Here is a 23,409-nt window from a genome sequence, read left to right as displayed (position 1 = left end):
CGGAATATTTTATATAATTATTGTTTTATATAATTGTTCTATATATTAAGATATGTAAATTATTGAACGATAGTTTTTGTAAAAAAAATTAATAAAATTAACACGTTCCAACTTTTTTCTAAAAAAGTATGCTATACCTTGTCAGTCAAAGATGTTTAATAACTTGAAAATATAAAAATTAAAAGTAGAGTTAATTTAAAAATTTTGAAGAAAGATGTGAAGTAGAAAGATGTAGGTGCAAAAATGTTGAATATATATAACAACAATAAATTAAAAGATTAAGAAATATATTTTTCAATTATTCTTAAAAAAATGTATTATATAGTAAAATGTGTTTCAGAAATATATACAACGAATGTAAATTTAATATACAAATGCTCAACTAATTAAGATATTAATATGGATATCAATACATCACTCATAAATATGATATCAGTAAGAAGTTGAAACCTTAAAATATACAAATTAAATATAAATAGAAAATTTTTAAATATAAGACTTTCATCTTTAAGTTTTCCAATAGTCTCTAAACACTTTGTAGTGCACTATATAAGATCAATACAAGTTATTTTTTGTGTTGAGACAATACTTGTATTTTTCCCATGAGACTTTGAAAAATTGTATTTTTACGTTTCCTGGAAAATGCTTGAAAATTTTAGAATTATTTTCAAAATATTATATTAAACGATATCGATCTCTAAAACAAAATTGTTATAGTACAAAATGAATTTTACATTCGGGAAGCTTCACAACATAGTTCTGTTAAATTTTCTATTACTATTCAAATATAAATTTGTTTATTTACGTATAAATGCAATAAAATCAATCAACATTTTTTATAGAATAAATATATTTGGCCATACCTTAGGACCCAGTAATGAAAAATATATTTCCGTTAACGGTTTTCAATTTGATCCTCTGTACTTTATACTACTACATGAAAGAGTACATTAAATGTTTACGTGCATTTATTGCGGATGCAATTTTTATATTTTTATTTATGAATTAAAAATATTAGTTAATATTAAATTATAGAAAATTTCATATATATATAATATATAATATATAATCGTAGTTATGATAAATCAAATACTGTAAAAATTAAATCCTCTTGTTCATAAAATACATACATATTATAAAGTCAAATAATCATTATTTAATGTAAAAACGTATATTCAGTCAATTATTGCTATATTACTCATAAAAATGACAATTGCTCATAAAAATGATCTTTACAGTTGATTGATAAATGGAACATATCAAATGTAAAAAAAAGAAACTGCTGGAATAACACGACAGAAAATTAAAGTTCGCATCGTATACATCGTATAAAGCATATTATATAAAAATCTATTAAAAGAATGTAATAAGAAAGGTATTGCATATATGGGATATTATGACTTGAAGAGTTGAATAACATAAAGAAATAACAAATGAAATATAAGATATTCGATAAGAGTCAATAGAAAGGGGAGGGGTGAAATTCGAAATATATGTCAAGTTTTTGCAATACCGTTCATAGTTTTTTTAATATTCGTTTTCAATTAAAATGGGAGTTTTCGGACAACCAGGGTAGATTAATAGATAAGAAAATGAGGAGTTTATTTAAACTTTTTTTTTTTTAATAAATCATTTTTTAAATAAAACATGCACATATATATGTATACTACAAGTAAGTATTGAAATTAATTTTCCTTATATTTACAGCATTGATTTGAATTTTAGCCAGTTCATTAAATTATTTAACAATTGTGAAAAAATTAAAATATTAAAAAACTATGCGTGATGCTGGATACTTGAAAGTGCTTGTTTAATTTGTTTATTCAACGTGTATATTTAAAAAATAAGTGAAGATTATACAGCGACGACAGATACAACATTCTGACTAATTTTTATAAATAATACACGAGTAATTGAAGAAAGTAACGTAATTACTAGGTTCTTAGAAATAATAATCGAAATGCCCTCTATATTCCTTATTTATAAATCTACGAAAAGAAGCAGAGGGCAAATATATTCGATATCTTCCCTTTGCCCCTTCCACTCCGTCTACCCGCCACTCCACCACACCAAAACAAATAACACTGCACAAGATAACTCGAAATTTGAGTCGCCTATTTTTTGCAATACAAAACACGGTCCCTTAAAAGTATTAAGGCAAAAAAATGTAATCTACAGAGAATGCATCGAGCACACAACACAATCCTCAAGGCGCGTAAAAGGCATTGGAAGAGTCGTGGTGGGGGGTGGGTGGCGAATGTGGAGGGGGGTGGCTAGGTGGTGGAGGAGGTGAGGGAGAGGAAGATGGAGGTGAAGGAGATGGAGAAGGATGAGCACGAGAAGGGCGTTCCATTGAAAAAGGTTCCTACGCACCCAAGCACGCGGTTTTCTTCCATGCGTGGCGCTGTAGCGAATATTGTCTTTTGCGATCCGTGGTTGAAATGGACGAGGAGAAGACTCTCTTAGGATGTTTCCTTCCGGCTGTCTAGCAAATGGTGCTCCTTGACGAACCGGTTTCCCGTGCGCCGTTCGAATGTTCCCGCCTAAGTAGCATCTTCTTTGTTTTCCCGTCACCGGGATCGCGAGCACGCGTGGATCATCGGTCGCGATGATCGCCAGCCGTCGACTGGCGCGACGCCGTCCGCCAGGGCCTGTTCACTCCCACCCGCGCGATCCCGGGCCAAAGAAAGTGAGCGAGCCGATTGGCCGAGACCCGCACCTGTCGTCCTTCTCCTCCGCGAATCCGAGCCCTCCCGGCTTGAACTAGACGCGAGCTGGACAAGGAATCGGCGACTCTCAGGACGCCCGGATCTCTCGAAAGGAGTTGCGAGGGCAGATTATTGGCGACGCATCGGTAGAAGGTCTGCGCACTTATAGGATCTGTCTCCGATAGAACTTAATCTTTGTGGTATTATGATATTATGGTTGTTTTGGTTCTGACACGCTTTATAAAGGGCTGGGATTGAATAAAATTCGTTATCGAAAGCGTTTAATAGCAGTGAAACATTCGAAGTGAAAATACCTCACACCTATTGCTCTGCTCATTTCATCAAGTCGAGTATAACAATAATTGAGCAGCTGTTCGGGATATAAATTTATACATTTGTTTTGCAGATGTGCATTTATTTCTATGGATACTTTTGTGTCTACATGTTTACATGTGGACGTAGTGAAAAATGGGCGTACATTAGTACATGATATTAATTGTTACAACAATTTTTACGACTAAATTTTCTCGTGAATATCAAATATCGTTAAATGTATTATAGATTTATCCCTCATAAATACAGCATAATATCACGCGGAATTTAAGCTTCTTATCTTATTCCCTCATTAAAAAGGGACATAATAATTATATTATATAATGGAGAAAGGGCTGACAAGTAACTAAAATCTGAGAAAGAACACGGCTGGTGCTGTCGTAAGCTTTTGCCTTATCACGATAGCTCTCCGAACTAAAGTTTATGAATCGTAAAATTAGCTGCCTTGCATTTTCCTGCATCGAATTAATTAATTCAATTCTGTTTTTTTGTTTGACAATCGGTGCTTTTCTCTGTATCTAGTAAAGAATACACTTGTTTGTAATAATTTTTAATGGTTTATTAACAAGTTGTACAATTTTAATGAATTTATGGTAGAAGTAGACTTCTTGTCTTAATCACTTCATACTTTTAAAATAAATAAATGTTAAGGAATAACTTATGATCTCGTTTTCCCTATCACTATATTATTGCCTGTTTAATTAAATATATAGGAAAAAATACGAAAGTAATAATTATTTTACAAAATATCGTGAGCCCTGCCAAGCGACTTATTTATTTTGTACACGTTATTAGAATTGTGTAAGGATAATCCGTAAATACTATAACATATGGATTACACATTATTATAACATTATTATTAAACATTATTATAATAATGTTTGCATAAGTAATTTAGAATGTAATACATTGCTACTTTCGAAAATCATCTTGAGGCATATATTTCATGGAAATAAGAGAATTTAAATAAGGGACGGACGAGTCGTATTTCTCTAACTTTCTATTTGTTCGTTTGAAAATCAAAAGGCAGAAAAGTGAAAAAAAGTTAGAGCTACGATTTAAAGCCGTTCATAATTTAAATCTATCCGATAAGAAGAGTCAACAGTTCGATATTTTCTCTCCTTTAAATTTGAACGTTGAAAAAGTTAAATGTGCGATTTCAGCGGTCCGTAATCGTGAAACGAAAGAAACAAATGGAACGCCGAGAATATCGATAAAATTCCTACCCTGAAATAAAAAATAATGGAAACAATACTCCATCTAAAATTATATACGATTCGCAACAGCTAAATTTGAAATATCATGACTACTCCATAGCGTGTGAATTTGATCAGATCATATATTTAGACTTAACTTTCATATTTTGTCACAACCCATGTCTAATTAGACCTGATTTTTCTACATTCAACATCAAGTATATCCATTACTATAGCATTATATAAATATATTCTACTGTTAATAGAGAAATTTTTATAATTATATCACTTACTATCGTACATTTTTTTTGAGGTTCATTAATCCTGAGTTCTATATTTCACAGTTTATACGAAAATTTATTACGGAAATTGAATATAGGCTTTGAATATAATTAAACCAATTACTGACCGAACCAACTTGTCACGAATAATGTGTAAATTAAAGACATTTCTAGACTTTACTGAACTTTACTAAACTTATAACAAGTTTTATGCATTTTTCATGTCTCGAATAAAATAAGTTTAAGTTAACGCGTGAATGTGTTATTAAATTAAGTCGTAAAAATAATTTCTTAATAAATATTTTTTATTAAAGGGTAAAAATGAAGAACTAAACGACGTGGCATGACTTTAATGTATGTATATTATACGTACTAGGCAGATGGGGAGAAAGTATCAAATTGGTAAAGCATACCTTCATAACGTATTTTCTTTGATATAAAAAATTGATATTAAAGTAATGATAAATTATTTGATGAAACATAAAATAAACAATTAAAGATCCTTTTTAATTTCAAATGGCCACTTTAAGTTAAAGAAGTAGAATGACTAAATAGTTGCACATAATTAAATATTTGTGGTAAAGCGTAGTAATAAAATAGTGGAATTAGGTAGATAAAGAAAATAAAGAATTGCAAAGAAAGAATTACAAAGTAGTTAAAAATATTCGTCTTCCTAATAAAATTTCTACAAGACTTTTCCTTATGAATACACGATAGAATTAAAAACTCTGTTTAAAATTAACAATGATAATGACTTTCAGAATTATATTATTTAATTTATGCGTGAAGTGTGTGTTTAGAGTAAACGAGACAACGAGACTCTGAAATAACATTCACAAAGTAGTTATTCAGTTATAAGTTTTTTTTAATATTTTATCAAATAGTAACGACTGCAAATAAGACAATATGTACTTTTACATTATTGTGTAAATTAAAAGAGCTTAAATCTAAATAAATATATATGTATACAAATAAATCTTTAAATTAAATTTAAAAATATCTTGTTTCTGGCTGTTATATTTAAAAAGCGAAGACGTAATAAGTAAAACAACTTAATTGTATTGTTTATGCATATTTTAACCCAGTTCGATAGTAGAAACTTTTTTATTTTTACAAATACCACAAATATATTTTTGTGTTTCTTTACGGAAATAAAAAAAACTTTGAAATCTGTTAAAATTAATTGTTAAATTAACGTTCTAATCATAGCATTAATACGTTTTTGCAGATTCTTCATTGAAAAATAAATTTTATTAATTTAAATAAATTACGTACTTACTCTGAATATACAAAAAAATTTTATATATATTTGTATATGGATTATTGTATGATTGACGATAAAATGAACTGATCATTATATTGTATGAGCCAATATATGGAGAAAATCATAATCATCTTAAGAGTCAGTCAATATTTTCTTATCACTTTCTATTATACAAGTTTTAGAAAATAAATTATCATTTAATGGATAAACCAAATTGAAGTAGACAAGCCTTTGAATAGTATTTCAATAATGTGTGAAGTTTTCTTAAAGTACTTAATAATATAAATTCCTCTAATATCGAATATGCAATGTGATTATTTTATATCGATTGAAATTTCACTCTTATTAATAATATAAATGTAAATAATTTATTTCTTTTTAATAAATAATATTATGTATTTATGATACTATATAAAGAAATATCTTTTCTTACATCAATGTGCTTGGGAGAAAGTAGAAGTAGCTTTCCAATAAAATATAATATTCTCAATAATAATTGTAAAAATTGTGTTAATAATTTTTTAATGTTCAGAGATACTCGATATTTATATTTATTAAATCTTACTTAACACTTTATTTCTCGACATTTTACTTATCTCGTGCTATTTATTGATTTATTAAATTTTTCAAACATTATTAACATATGCTGAATCAATATAATTAAATATATAATAATATTTATGAATAATCATATTAAAATCAGAATTGTAAAATCTTTATGTAGGATGTTATCTTTAGAAGGAATTTAAAATATGAAATACCATATATTAATATAATTATATTAGTATGTAATAGATTTGAGCCGTCAATATTTTAATTAAAAAGAAAAATGTTATAATAAATAATGTTTATATATCGAAAATTTATATACTTTAATATTAATAATTTCAGGTAATATTATTTATATGCTGAATTGTAAATATATCTTCATATAATTTAAATTGTCTCATTTATATTCACATTTTTCATATGATAAGAATGTATGTGTGATCGTAAAAATTTAATATTGTCTGATATTGAAGTAAGTCTGGTTATTAGTTAAAATTAAAAGTAAAATTTTTATATAATTTCGTAATTTAAACTAAAAGTTAAAGGTAATTTTCGTTTTAAATACTTACTTTTTTATTATAAAAATAAAAATACAGCTTATCACATCATTAGTTGTGCCATGCTGATAAAAAGTAAAAACATATGTAAGATTTTTTTATAAGTATTTTTTTGTGCTTTGTTAAGAAATGGATAGTAAAAAATCGAGATGCTTTTACTAGGAGCCATTTATATAAAGGTAAATGTATTTTACTGATATAAACTTCTTAATACCTGAAGTTTTCAACCATCATAGAGTATTTTTTTAAAAAATTCTGCTCTTTATGGCTTACGTAAAATAAAGGAGAATATGATTTATGCGCAGAGTGGACCTTCCTTTAATATTATTTCAGTTTTCGTATATTAGAAATTATTTTTAATTGAAATCGTCAAATATAATATAACAATGCTTTAAATTTCTTTACAACATTATCCATTGGAAGTATCACTGCACAAATTTCACATGAATTCTACTATTATTTGAGACTAACGTTAATTAGTAGGAGGCAGACGTTAATTAGTTTTTCTTTTTCTTCTCACATACTCTGTTCATATTATAATCTGCGTCAAAATGGAAGTACTAAGAGTGTGCCAATGTGTGAACGCGGGAATATTAACATGTAACTTTGGTTATCGTCCATTTTTGTTACTGCAATCCCAACATTTATGCCATATTACCTACAAAATTATTGTTACGAAGACCTATTCTTTAAATTGTTCATGTACGTGCGCATAAACACGGCGGAAAGTCGAGCTCTCGTGAAAACCGTCCCTTGGCTTACTCCATAAAATAAAAGTTTTTTGTCGTTGGCGAGGGCTTTTTCCCTGAATAAATGCAAAAAATTCTAGTGGTCCGGTTATCAAGATGGGGCTTTGATAGGCCTTTGCTTTTCCGCCCACTTGAAAGTTTCACCGACTTAGCACTCACTTGTCATTATTAATTAAAGTCATATTAACTATGATCGAGGCACGGTAAATAAGCGTTGCCGGTCGGCGATTAATAAGATTTTGCACCTTCTAGCGAGGGACAAGAGCGGCCGTTGTTCAGTGTTTCGCGAACGCCCTAAGGGCCGGTTTCCTAACTCACCAAGGACGGCCCTGTGACCCTTGACCCTTCGGCCGATGCTCGGCGAGATGAGGCTCAAGCGTTCGGACCTCGAACCGAGCAGTGGGCTCGGGCTTCGGCGAGACTGTTGCTGTTGTTGTTGCTGCTGCTTCTGCTGCTGTTGTTGCTGCTGATGGTCTATGTAGAGGGCGTAAGTGCTCTCGGAGCTGGAGCTCGAGCCAAGGCCATAGGAGCTACCAAGAACATCCGAGGTGCCGACAGCCAGATTCCAATCGGCCACGCTGTCGATGCTGTTGCTGCGGGGCAGACATGAACCCGTACTGCTGCACTCGCGCCTGAAAACAAATTTCCTTTGGTTAGTCGGTTAGTAGCTCACAAGGACCTTAGGGACTTCACGAATTGTATGGCGCCAGAGGCTAGGAGTGGCGGGAGTCTCTTGGGATCGAAGGGGTCGTCCACTTTTCCTCGACGACACTGCTGTTTGAGTGTGATTATTAACAGCCGAAAGAATTTCCTGTACCTGACGATTTATTATTAGAAGAAATAAATTTGGTGATTCGGTGTTCAATAACTTATTTTTGGGTAAATTGTGCATGCTCGAAAATATAGTCTGCGGATTGTTTAATTAATTGTTTAATTACATTCGTTGCATGTGACAGTTTCAAATAAGATGTATACTATTGAAATATTTTGTATAAGTATTCGTTCATTAGTATTTCATAGTTATTAGTTTGTCACCTCGATTTATTAAATTAATATTGGATAAAGAACATGAACAAAGACATAGAATTAGTATATTTTAACATAAGTACTTTTAAAAATTTCTATAAAGATACGAAAATGCGTAGCATCTCTATTTAATTTAAAGAAAAATGCCATTCATATAATTTATTTAAAGAAACATGAAAAATTTAAGAGCATCATTTTACATTTTGTACAACATAGGATGGCATTTTTTATATATCCTTTTATTATCCATCATTAATTTAACAATTATTCATTAAAATAACATAGTTAAAAAATTACCATTTCTTACTTAATGGTTTTCATTAATCAACCTGTTTATAGCAAATATGCATATAAATATGTTTTTCAATTTTAAAGCACATTCTTCATCATATTTTCTATCTAAGACAATTTTATTCTATCTCTTAATACTAATTAAATCTTATGTATGAATGTATATATATTTTTTTCATATGAATTTTAACGGATTATAATGAATGAGTTTATTATACAATTTTATATGGGTATCTTATCTTTTTTTAATAAAATACAGAAGTTATCATTGATATTTAAAAAAAAAATAAGCTTAAAAATTATTTAATTACTTTTAGTACCTAGACAATCGTAATAATAATTCTTTAATAAAATCAGCATATTTTTTAAATTTTAATAGTTAGTTGTAATTACATAATGTTTCTAATTATATAATACTATATATACATATCAGATATTAGATATATATGAAATCATTTTATTTGTTAAAAAATTATATTCCATAAAAAAAACATCAGGATTAAAGTAAGAGTAGACAATACAATAACATTATTTCAAATTGACTCATGAATATAAATAAATGTTATAAAATAAAAATTCTTATATATATACTTTGGATACTATCTATAATTCATAGTTTCAACATTTTATTTAATAATAATATTACAAATAATAAAGTGTAATGAAAATAATGTTAATAGTATTTACTGCGAATTAATATAATAATTGTAGATTTTTATAAAGTTTCATAAAAGATTTTTATAAATTTTTATAAAGATACGATTTTTTTACAATTTAATGTCCTTTAACCAAATGCACAACAGCTGCATATTCTAAAATTTGATAAGATAGAGATATAATTAGTAATATTTTTAAAATTGTAACATAATACCATGTACTTCGATATAAAACCGGCTTCAGAGTGTAGGAGAGATATATTCTTGGAAATAGATCTATTTTTGGACTAAATCTTCCTTCTCCAAATTAACTTTAACGTACTGCTAAATTTCCATGTCTTTTTGTATATTCGTATATTTTAATTTTTTCAATAAAAAAAACAGAGAAAATAATATTTCAATAAAGAATTAATATTTATGTTTACTTTAAAAATTAATGGATTTTAATAGAATAAGAACATTTATAGATTACTTATATTCAAATGGCGAAAATATCCGAAATTTAGCAAATACATTTAAAACAACTAAGTTAAATGAATATAAAAATAAGTATAATAGTAAAAATAAAAACACAATAGTAAATAACCTTCTACAGTAGACTCATGTAATTGAAAAGGTATACTATTAAAAAATTTAATATATTATTAATTTTAACAAGTATTTTTAATTAGATTCTATAAAGTTAATATATGTTAATTGCGAAAAATATAATCTAAATTATATTCACAGGATACAATATTGAGTACTATATGGATTTATATTAAAAAGCTTTGATAATTTTATGTGACTACATTAAAATTTAATCAATAAATTGACGTGTTTAGAAATTTTTGGAATTATACATGTAGTAAACAGAAAAGTATCCTTGCATGCACTGTATCAGTTTTATTTAAAAAATTAGTTGATTTTAAATGTTCTTCATTTCAAGTAAAGTAATGTTCACATAAAATATTAAAATAAGTTTGCAGAAATTTCAAATTATGCACTAAAATCAATTTAAATTGAATTTTAACGAAAATTTCACAGATTAAAAATTAAATGAGCTTTTAATTATAAAATTATTTATTTCCAAAGAATCAAAAATTGTATTTAAATTGTAATGTCTACGTTATATATATATATATATATATATATATATATATATATATACAACTACAAATTCATATTCCAATTTAATTAAAATATTTTATTCAACTCATAAAATAATTCAACTTAATGAATTTATTTGTATAATTGTCGTAATTGAATTAAATTTTGTCGTAATTGAATTAAATTAAATAAAACGTAATTGAATTAAAATTTTGTACAAATAATAAAGACATATCAAATACTTAAAAAGCATGTAGTGAATATTAATTAAAATTCTATAAAAATAAAATTTTTTATAATTAATAAAGTAAGTACAGTATTTTTGTTATTGATTGATTCTATTTATAGAATACAGTTTAAACAAACAAAATAAAAATTCGACTATTATGTAATAATATATTATGAACGTTATATTTTAGTATTAATGACTAATACAACTAATATTTAGCTTATTTATATATTAAAAAAGTGAAAGGAGTTTTATGGAATCATTTTATTATTATTTTTTAAATTTATAACAAAATGCCAGAGAAAATTGTATTTAAAATTTTAATTCTGCATGCTATAGAATGTATATTACCATCCTTTTTAAATTTATGAATTTTTGAGTATTTGTATCTACCAGCTGGAATTACTTTTTAAGTTGTAGAAGCAGACTAAAAATTTCCGAATATTAACGTCTAAATCAAGACTTAGCAAATATTTTTTTTAATTTCGTCCTAAGATTTTCCTTTCTTCTTTTCGTTTTCTTTTTTTTTTAATAATAGCCCATTATTTTTTAGTATTGCAACAGATGAAAATGGGACGTTAAGTTATTATTGGTAATTAATTAAAAAGACATTTCAGAAAGACAAATTTTATCCATTTTCATATTCATTCATTTATTCTCTTCATATTACCTAATCTAATTGTAATTTATAAGTTTATATTATTTAATATATATATATATATATATATATATATTAAGTATATATTATTTTTAGGTCCTTGTAAGTTGTAGATCCTTGCAACATTATAAGATCTACACGCTCTTTTCGAGTAAAGTATATTTTTTATTTATTATTTATGGCATACTATCTAAGTATTATTTGATTATAAATATAACGATATTTTTCATTTCATTCAATGTACATTTAGTGTAGTTTGATTAAATTTTCGATAATTTTCACAATTATTATTTTTTCAATTATTTATATGAATAAAGTAGAATTTCAAAATTCATAATGAGTGTTTCTTATTAATAATTATTTGGTCTATACTATAATAAAATGAGCTTAAAGTATTTAGGAATTACTCGAACATTGAAAATAATTTTTTACCCTTAAATAAAAAGAAAATAATTCTATCGCATATTCATTTTAAATTATTTTATTTCTATCTTAATCATTTCACTATTGAAGAAAATTTTCTGGTTGGATATATCATAATGGAATCTGGAAGGATTGCATAAAATTTATTTAAAAATAAAATAAAATATATATACATATACATAAATTTTTTGTTTATGAATTTTCGATGATGTAGATTCTATATCTGAATCCAATATTAAAAAAAATCAATAGTATGCCATCATTGCCAAAGTATTAGGTAAAAATAGATTCTCCCAGTAGTTTTTCCAATTAGTTTTCGAGAAATTAATATTAGAATATACAAATATATATATGTTATGAATATTTATGATATTAATGATTTTAAGTCGTTGCCTAAATCGCGTATCAAAGTTTTCGTGTGGCACTCTTAAGTCCAAATTCAGATATTCAACAGTCAAAATATCAGATCGAATATTTATAATTGATTATTAAGGACTCCGATGTAATTCCTAATAGACATCACATCTCTCTATTCAGTTCCATTTCACAAAACAGCGAGAATGTAAGCATTCAATTACATTTGTCATGTCAATTAACCGAAGAAAGCCATAAGTGCGAGCAATTTGCGAGTAAAATATCGGGATATCCTTCCCTTTATCCCTTTACACGATCAAAGCAATCGGATTGCGATCCCTTCAATTATAAGCGTCATCATGGGCTTAAGGACACGCTTGACTAAAAGTATAAAGGATATTAGAATGTAATGGAAGGCGCTGTCAATCTGTCCATCATTATTATGTGTTCGTATACATCATGCATCAAAGAGCCTTTCTCCATTTGCAAATTGAAGATCAGCAGCTCACCTCTCCCAGGATAAACGTCTGGGTATGTCATCGCTGGGCGTGAAGCTGGGCCGCTGGTTCAGCAACCTCGCCAGTCTTGTTAGGGGTTGGGAGCCGCCAATACTACAGGTGCTGAGTCTGCTGGCGACACGACTCGACAACTCTTTGCTCTCTCGATAGTTCGGCCCGATATCCGAGACGCGCCGCTCGACACCTGGAACACAATGTCGATATCAATAATTTTGTCTGAATCTAAGTTATCAGCGATATACGATATACGGGTCGTTAAATTTTAAATAACTTTTTATAATGATTGTTTTAAAGCAGGATCTATTCGTAGAGAGAAAATTATGGATCGTCGAATCATCTATTTATACAAATAGTGACGATTGATTTAGTTTTACTATTTTGAAGATCCTAGCTGACGCCTTGAATTTTATAGAATTTCCCGATCCACGTGCACTAACTCGCAGTATCAAAGAGATTTTTTCTTTACATTTTCATTACCATTTTTATTTACTTGAGTAAAAAAGAGTCTTAAAAGATTCTTGATTTTATAAAAATGCTTAAAACGTCTCCGTAAATGTACGCTCTTTGGTTAAATGCATTTATTTAAGTTTCGTCTATCTATTTACCAGGAATAAGTTTTCATGCGCCTTTAAGAGCTATTATAATCTGAATCTGCCTATAACAAAAGTCGATTATAAGATTTAATTTAAATTTAAACAGTTGATTTGTTTATGTTTTATTATTAATGTTTATTTATATTTATTCCTCATTCAAACAACACATTTTTCTGAATATTTTTAACTTTATCTTAAGTTTTTGATATACTTTTAAAGGAGATGTACTATAAACGTCGTTGTGCTGTTCTGTGTGCTGTACCGAACGTATATCCAGCAACTCTATCTAATAAAAAAAAAGCTTGAATTTTTAGAGAATTCAAATTCATGCTTTTTCTCGGCGACGCATTATCGGATATACTACTTTTATTAATATAATGATTCAAATGCGAATAAATTTTAGAAGCTTCGCTTATTATTGTAGGAGATTGTATGTATTATTACATACAATGCAAGCAAAACTGATAATTTTTGTTTTAAAGACTTTTATAGCTAATTCCTATATATTTATACGAAACTTTGTATCATGTTGTAATATTTTATTAATTCAATGTTGGAATGAATGTGAAAATTATTACAAAATATCTTTATGGCAGATGTTATATTAAATATTAAAACAGACACTGAAATATTAAAACTTTTGCTTTATTTTTTTCAATGTATTTCGTAAATTTGTATTTTATTTTAATTTCATACAATATTATTAATTTATGATTAAGTTTATTTATAAATAGCTGTTCAAAGTATAATTTTGAAAAAGTATTTAAAAATCGAAAAAAAAATTGTGTTACATAACTATACTTTTCATATAATTACATTGTGTGACACTATTTATTTCTTAATCTTTTACTCGTAGAAAAATATATTTTTTTCATAATATTATAATTTCATAATATTATAATTCATAATATTATTTCAAATATTATACACAATTTATTTAGATGGTATTTAACACGTAACATTTTTTTATTAAATAATAGTGAAATAAAGTTTAAAAAACATATAACAATAATTGCGATAAAAATAAATATTTTAATGAATATTTTATATATACATTATAAATTTGTATTCATATTTATTATAATTTCGAAAAATTTATATAAAACAAAATTTATTAATTAGCATACTCCATAATTTTTTTTTATTCAATAAGATCTTTCTATTGTATAAATGAATATAGTTAAATACATACAATAAATGCATAAAAATTTGGAAGTAGCTTTGTAACCGTATATTATTTGAAAATATATATGAACAGAGATTTTAGCTGCACACATAATAAAATGAATATTTACAGTAATTTTTTTCTAACTAAAATATCAAATTTGGAAAAAGCTATTGTTACCAATCAAACTTATATATATATATATATATATATATATGTATATATATTATGTTTAAATAAATATAAATAAATATATATAAATAATAAATAAATACAGAATATATAAATAAATATTCTAGACAAATTATATTTCTATAAATTTATATAATAAATGAAATAATTATATAATAAAATAAATCGATCTGTTACTTTTGTTAAAAAAATTGTTATTGTTTTTTTTTTAAAGATTATAATTAATACTTATTTATCACTACTTCATCGAAAATTTAATGAATCTTAGCAGATGCTGATAATATTTAAAGGATATTTTATTATTTTTTGGTCTTCTAAATTACTGTTAATACAATAAGCTCTATTATATGTTTCAATGTGTATATATTTGTATGTTAATCACACTCAATAAATTGAATATAATTGAACCAAAGGTGAAAATTGATCATGAATATTAATCAACAATTCAGTATATAAATTATGAATTTTTATTGGAAACAACTTTTAATAAAAATCCGTGACTTTCTTATCTCATAATTTGGCACATAATTCTCAGAGGTCAATTTAATTGAAGCGTTGGATTTAACAATAAATATGGAAAAATATGGAACTTATTGTTTGGATTATTTAATCACCTCATATGTTTAATGATCTACATCTACTGAAGAGTGCTTTATTAAGTTAAAAATGTGTCAATACACTAATATATTGCATTATACCGTGTAGAAGGTTAACTGTAAATATATATCAAAACGTTTATTAATACGTTGTTAATATTGCGATGGCTGTGAGAAGCTTAGAACTAAATATGAAAAGAAACTTTTATTCTGATAGTCTTTATTATAATAAAGAAATCGCTGATTATACACATGGCTTTTGTGGCTGGGAGAACCGTTGTATTGTATAGCCAGTTCGTGACTATCGCGATTTCTACTACTTGTGAAATCTTGTCACCTCTACCAGATATAAACATTTACTTTAAGTATACTAACAGTAAAAATATTATTTTAGCATAGTTTTATTTAATGCTTACTTGCAATTGATTACTTAATTCATCAAATTTATTGCTTGAAAGCTGACATTATTGCTACTGACATTTACATCTTATATATATTACAAATACGTAGAAATAATTTATTTAATAACAAAACGAGAAATTCAAATATCTTTAATTTTTAATATTCTACTAGTAGCATAATTATATATTGATTTCATATTCGTATTATATTAGAAATATAGTAGATTTTTTCAATTAATTATTTGTTTTATTTATTTCTTATAAATTATAAATTTTTTTTTATTATAAATTTTTTTATATTTGATATTGAATTAGAATCATTTATAAATGTTACTTTAATTCTACTTTAATCATATGATAATTTCAAACATGAATCTTAACTTGTACACGTTTTATTTCTTCTTCTTTTTATGCCTTTCTTGCATATATATAAATTTTCTATATAATTGCAAAACTTTAATTTTTTTATCCAAAGTCGACAGAAAAATTAAAGTTTATCTCCTAATTACAACATAGAGTGGTTTTCAATTATCATGTTAATAACACCAATGAAATTTGGTATATTCATAATAATTGAGGATTTGCTTAAGTTTTAAATTACATTAATTTTTTTAATATAATGTACGATGCCAACATAAGATATATTCTACTGAAAATTTTCTGATCCCATTTTCTTCCCATTATTTTATAAACCTTCGTACGCGGTTTATTTTTTCTCTCCGAAGTTCTTTTATGATTTGTTACATAATAGAGAAATAGCTTAATTACTAGTGATCTAAACAAGAACTTATATGATTGAAAAACAATATAAATTTAACATAGAACAAATATTATTTAAATTAAATTAATTTTTATGAATTTCTATATTATGAAATAAGAATTCATTATTTTATGAAGATATTACTATTATTTTTTAATGAATATAAGCAGAGTTCTGGTAGCGAAAATTGTAATTTTGTAACAGAAGATAAACAAAGATTGAAAAAAAATTCTCATTTAAGCAATCCAGAAATGTCATTGAATAAAACTTTAGAACTATTTTAATTAGAATAAACCAAGTTATTTTTGTATTTCTTGCCTATAATGATTAACCATCGCAATAATATAGCAGATTGTTTTTAAAATGATATTTATCTGCAAGTGACATATTGTTGGTAAATAAATTTTGAGATTTCAATCGACCTTGTAATCTTTTACAGATTTATGAAGATTGGCCTCTGGTTTGAATTCAGTGTGTTGAACGATAATGGATTTAAACTTAACATTAGTGCATGATATTCTAGATTTTATACGGGCAGATAAAAACTGTATAAAATAATTAGACACTGAAAGGATCAGGACTGTTAGATACGTTTACACAGATGCAAGCGTAACCGAACTCAACCAGAAATGAGATCAGTCAGTAGGTAATGATAACAGAACATGCGAGTATTCAATGAATTTTATTCAAGTGCTAAAGAAAGGGAGATCATAGATTATGCAATGATTATGCAATAAAAATATGTATTTGTAGTAGAATTATATACTGAATACATATACAGTATGAGAAGGTTGATTTGTTGTAATGCTTATAGTTAATTGAAGATACAAATCATATAAATTTAATTAAAAATGCGATATAAGTAAACACTCGATATCTTAGCGACAAAATTGTGCCGCAAGAAGCAATGCAATATTAAAGAAAAAGGATAAATAGTAATACTAATAAATAATAATAACTAATACTAGATATTTATGATTATTGAATAAATCTTTTTTTTTGTTTTGTATTTTTTAATATTATAGCTAGTAAGAGTTTTGCTAAATTCTAATTGACAATTCGATAGAATTCTTTCGAATACCTTATACTATAACATAAAAAAAAGTTTGACAATGATTATAATGGAAAATATACCATATTTATGTAGCTAAATCAAATTTATATGAATATTTTTATGAATTTTTTATTTGCTTTAAACATTGAGCAAAAGTAAAATGTTACAATATAATATTAGTAATATAGATTTTGTATCAGAATTTGGCATGCTAGATGTATTAAGACAAGCATTATGGAAATATATTGTATTAAACTAAATAGAGTAACTGATAGCAGATCAATATTTTAAATTTAGTCTAGTAGAAAAATTTTGAATAACACAATATCTAATAGGTCCATTTACTTTAATATGTTATGAAATCCCAAATAAATTACATGTACTGAGAAATACTAGTAAAGAAACGTAGTTACAGTCTTTACAAAGCTTAATTTTTTTTGGTTTTAAACTAACAAATATATTCTAAATTAGTAATGTCTTGATTCTATAACTAGTAACAACTTTTTATTAAATAAATAAATAAATAAATAGATAAATATAAATATATATGTATATATACTCATATATAAAAATGACGTAAAATGATAAATTGAACCATTTCTCTGATTTTTAAAATTTAATAACCTAAGAAATTTAATACATAAGAAAATGCAATTTCATAATTTCTAAGCAAATTTAATTAATGAGAGAGAAAGAAAGAGACAGAGAGAGAATGTAGATTTACATTTGAAATTGCAAATTTCTTATGTATTAAAATTAATTAAATATTGGCTTTCATAAGTGATCATTAAAAAATGTTGATATATATAATATATATTATTTTATTATTTTTTAACGAAGTGTTTACAGATATGTAAAAATGAATTTATAAAAATTCTATTACTTCATACTAAAGTACATTGTTCTAGATTTTGTCTTCAAAGATAATATCGTAATGAGATTTTTACTATTAGATTTATAAAATATATAAGATTAAGAAAATATAAAATTTCTTAAAAAATGCAAAAAGTTCCTATATATGAGAATTTATTGATATGAAAGTATTAAAAAAACATTGTAATTAAAATTGATGAACATTTTAATATGCATGTTCAAAAAGTTTTCTATTAACTGGAAATAAGGTGAACGTGTTTACTTCGATATAAGTTACAGCAAAAGCAAATGTATAATTATGATAATGTACATTGTATATATTATATAAATACTTAAATGAATATATAAAAGTAATAAGAGTATAAGTATAAGAAAGTATATATATGAAATTCAAAATATTAACATATACAACGTATCGATTTTTAATTTTATATATTCGGTTATTTACCAATATGCATATTGACAGTGTAATCAACGCTCTGATACTACAATTCTGTAATCCATGATTAATACATTTAATTAATAAAGATTATTTATTAACAAAGATAAACAGAAATAACTTAAATACGACATAATGGGACGAAAATGGTATATTACGACTACTGTCACCTCGAGTATATTGATCTCCGAATCCAGACTACATAAGCAAAATTAATTAACTATAAGTAACGGCTTATGTTCGAGATGAAACAGCTGACACAAGTCTCGCTTTAAATTTAATATATATTAAATTTAATAAAAAAATAATAATTAAAATAATACAAACTAATCTCTATGCGTTAAGCACGTTGTCAAGGAAGGACAACAATATATTGAATAATCGACTATTAATACATTACATTAAGTCCTTCAAGAGGACGGAGACTTGTCATTAATTACTCTTGTGTATGACTAGTCTTTCTACTATCCCCATAAATAATTAAAGATGCAATTGATTACTCAACAAGTTCCATTAAATATCTTACACCATATCAAGTATAGTTAATAAATACATAATATAGTTATAAATACATAATATTTTTCAGCCCTTTCACTTATTATTTCCTTTAAAGTTATCCTGACGAGAAACTATTCCACTGAACTATTGAATTGATAGTTCGAGCCATAAACTAAGCCTTTAAAATGAAACAGCTTACATCTGTAGCATATGCGCGAATTCACGTCTAAAGCTCGCATTCGCGATACTTGAATTTATAAAAAAAGTCTTATCTATGCATGCCTGTGCAACTTACCTATCGTTTCGTCAGTGAAAGATATTCTTGGTGTAAGTAGTTTGCTACAATATGAGACGCTGTTGTCGTGTTTGCCATAACCAGCGCTATTGGCCCCGAAAGATGGGATGACTGCAATCTCCGGTCCAGAATCTGCGTCATAATTAATTTGAGAACCTTTTAAACTCAAGTTTTAACTGAACGTAAATTGACTGAAATTTTATTTGGTCTGCACGGGAAAGCAAGGCTAATCATTGGATGTTAATACAATTTTTGCTTTATCAACTATCATTTTTATAATTACTCCATAATAAAATTTTGAAAATGAAAAAATAGAGACCTATGGAAATTATGATTGAATATTTGTTAGCTGAGAGCTTATGAGATAATTGGCTATTTCTCATATTGGAATCTAATATCAGTAATATCTGATATTGCTTTTTTTCTCAAAGAAATTTATATTACTAGTATTTACATTAATTAATAAGAAAAGCCAACTTTATCTTCTTTCAACATATCAATATTACTATTAGTTTTTAATTTAATTACTATTAGTTTAGCATATATCAATATATTCTGGAATCATTTTTCAATGGGTATGAGCTTTATGATATATATTTTCAGACTTACATTTGTTACCCGTCATTTAAAATTTAGAAATAGATAGTTTGGATTATGAAATCAATAGTAAATTTTAAAGATAAATGACAAAGATTTGGTTAAAAAATACAATTTATTGAATTAAATTATTTGATAATACTTTTACATTGTGATGAAATTATATTATTGTTTTGGTAGTAATTCTCACGTAAACTATAACCTGCACAACAAAGTTAACACTTATAATTAGAATATTACATTAAATTATATTTAATTTGAGCGAATTGACTATTTTCTAACGAAAGATTTTCATTTTTAAATCACGAAGTTGATTTTAAATATATTTAAGAATAAAATTTTGATTTACTTAGTCCGGTTTTGGAACTTTTCCATTAGCTATTTCACTACTTTTTCTTTTTGATACTTTTTTATATTTTTATAAAGATATATAAACCCAGTTAATAAAAGTTATTTATGTCATACTACATTATTGGTTCGTAGTTAATGCTTTCCTATACAAGTTTTATGCTAACAAAAAATTAAGTTGCTACAAACATACTTTTTAGATACTTTAAAAATCCTATAATCACATTTCATTTTTATGCAATTATATTATTAGATAGATTTATTTCTTATGCCTTTAAGAAATATTTTAATCAATTTAATACATAGCTTTATAACATATATGACGCAATGTAGGTACAATTGAAATAATCACAATTATTTTAGATTGTTGAAGTATACGATAGTATATAGTATTATATAATATGTAATAACAAGCATAAAATATACAAATGTAAAAACGAGGGTAGATAATTTTTTATTCAATACTAAAATAGCTTTAAACAAATGAAACTTATATTCAATACAATATATATATATATATATATATATATATTATAGAAATTGCAGTTTACATTTGTTTACAGTTGTTATTTTCTTGTGTAACATATTTGAAATTTAGAGTATTTTAAAAATTATTATACAATTGTGATAAACTTTTAAAGTTTTAAAAGCAATATAGTTCTTTATTTTATAATTAAATGAAAATTTAATAAAATTTATTATTATTATAAAATTAGTCTCATAATAGAATAATTAAAAAATTATTGCTATTCTCTTATTAAATTTGAATTTTACAATATACAAGAAGAAAGGCAATTAAAGAATATATTTCACTTATAAATTTTTATTTTTTATGCAAGTAAATGTATTACAATGATTAAAATAGATAGTGACAATAAAAAGAATTTTTCTCACATATTTTTAAGTTATTATTATTGGCTTTTAAACAAAACTCATTTTAACTAAGAATGCGTACTTATACATACGCTGTATAAATTTACATCTTGATAAATTATAACGTTGAAACATTCTTTTTTTCTGAGATTATTGAGCAATTTAATCTTCTGTAAAATATCTAATTTATAAAATACTTTATAAAAGAGATTTTTAATCATCAATTGATTTTATAAATATGTTGTTAAATATATTTTCAATGGAATTTTTGAAAAAGTCTTCCTCTTTTTTTAATTTAATAACAATAATGATTCATTCCCCATGATTCTATAATTCTTAGATCATAAAATTTTTAAAAGAACTAGTTGAACTTATTTTTTCCAAAAATTCAAATGAATCTTAATTGTAATAGGTAAGAATAAAAGAAATAGTTAAAATCTAAGATAAAGTTACAATTTTTATTACAGTGAAAACAAGAAAAAAGAATCAACGATTTGTCATTTGATGATATGCAAGTGTATATCTTGCTTTATTCTATTTCAAAATACATGCCTTGTTAACCTATAAGTAACTTATTAACAATACTGTTAGAAACAAAGTTACTCAATATAATCTTTAACTTAGTTATATATTTTGTAGAATGTAGATTTCTAAACTATTTCAAAAATATTGTATTGGTAATAGGGTTTAAAAATATTCTATTCTAATAGGGTTTTATTAGAGAGTAAATGACGCTCTGACATAAGAAATACTTCAAATTGAAATATAAGCAGAAACTAAAAAAGAGCTATGTCCGTTACGTTTTTAAATTGATTTCAATTCAATTAAAATTATAATTAAATAGCTGTTAATATGATAATGTCATTACATAAGAAATCTCTTATATGTTATTTGTTATATCGTAATAATTGAGAAAATCGAATTTAAAAAATTAATTAAACATCTTTTGTTATAACACCTATTATGTATACAACTATTTTCGTATATTTGAAATATTATGATCTGAAATATCTTTAAATAAGTGAAAAATAATATTTGGTTTTATTTTAACCGCATTATAAAAATACAAAAACGTATGAATTAAATTATCGGTAGACAAGTCTCGAACAATAAATAAGATAAAATAATATAATTTTATAAAATTTTAAATGGGTAAATATTATTTCAATTCTATGGAAGCTAGAAGTAAAAGTCTTCAAGATGCAGTAATAAGATTACAAACATAACCGAGAATAAAAATGCCTCGTGTTATAATTAATACATATCCGGTATTTAATTAAATTATAATTCAAGAACAAATACTTACGCTATATTAAAATATAATGATAAAATAATAGCATGTAATTTTAGATTTCTATAAAGAAAAATTCATAATAGATGAATTTATAGAATTATACATTTGAAATAAATTATTTTATAATGTAAAATAAATGAAAGGATAATCATTTTTAAATACTCTAAATACTGGATTTTCAGAAATTTTTATAGTATTAAAAATTATAGTAATAATAAAATTTTCATTGGTGATTGCTATACGAATCGAGTATTATGAAATTTAAGCTTCATCAAAAAAAGTTGCTATTGACATATGGCAATACAAATAAATAAACCAAATCGCGTATATCTATATAGCTTTGGCTACAAATACAACTGGTATAATGTAATTTTGTTCTTATAAGGCATTGTATCTTATTAGAAGTATAATTATAAAATTATTCCTTTACTGCGAACAAAATCGCTGATTGGACTAAAGCCAATATATTGTTACAAACGTTATTTATTTCCTATAGCTTAATACTTTATTCTTCTTTGCACTTTTATTTGATAGTCATAATGTTCTCTGT

The 23,409-nt window shown here is 25.4% G+C and overlaps 1 protein-coding gene across 1 annotated transcript in view; it reads right to left on the bottom strand.

Annotated features, from left to right (window-relative positions):
- wake (ankyrin repeat and fibronectin type III domain containing protein wide awake) overlaps nucleotides 1-23,409 on the bottom strand; it is an 84,591-nt gene that overhangs the window by 43,814 nt on the left and 17,368 nt on the right. The window contains exons 4-6 of the mRNA XM_011501123.1: nucleotides 19,748-19,879; nucleotides 12,873-13,065; nucleotides 7,956-8,269 (exon numbers count right to left, since the gene is read on the bottom strand). Coding sequence (XP_011499425.1) covers nucleotides 7,956-8,269; nucleotides 12,873-13,065; nucleotides 19,748-19,879 — 639 coding nt within the window. The remainder of the gene's footprint in view (nucleotides 1-7,955; nucleotides 8,270-12,872; nucleotides 13,066-19,747; nucleotides 19,880-23,409) is intronic.

Source organism: Ceratosolen solmsi, unplaced genomic scaffold, assembly GCF_000503995.2.
Source record: "Ceratosolen solmsi marchali unplaced genomic scaffold, CerSol_1.0 scaffold10, whole genome shotgun sequence".
Taxonomy (NCBI): domain Eukaryota; kingdom Metazoa; phylum Arthropoda; class Insecta; order Hymenoptera; family Agaonidae; genus Ceratosolen; species Ceratosolen solmsi.
The sequence above is the reverse complement of the archived record's forward strand: the minus strand, read 5'-3'. Positions and strand labels throughout refer to the sequence as shown.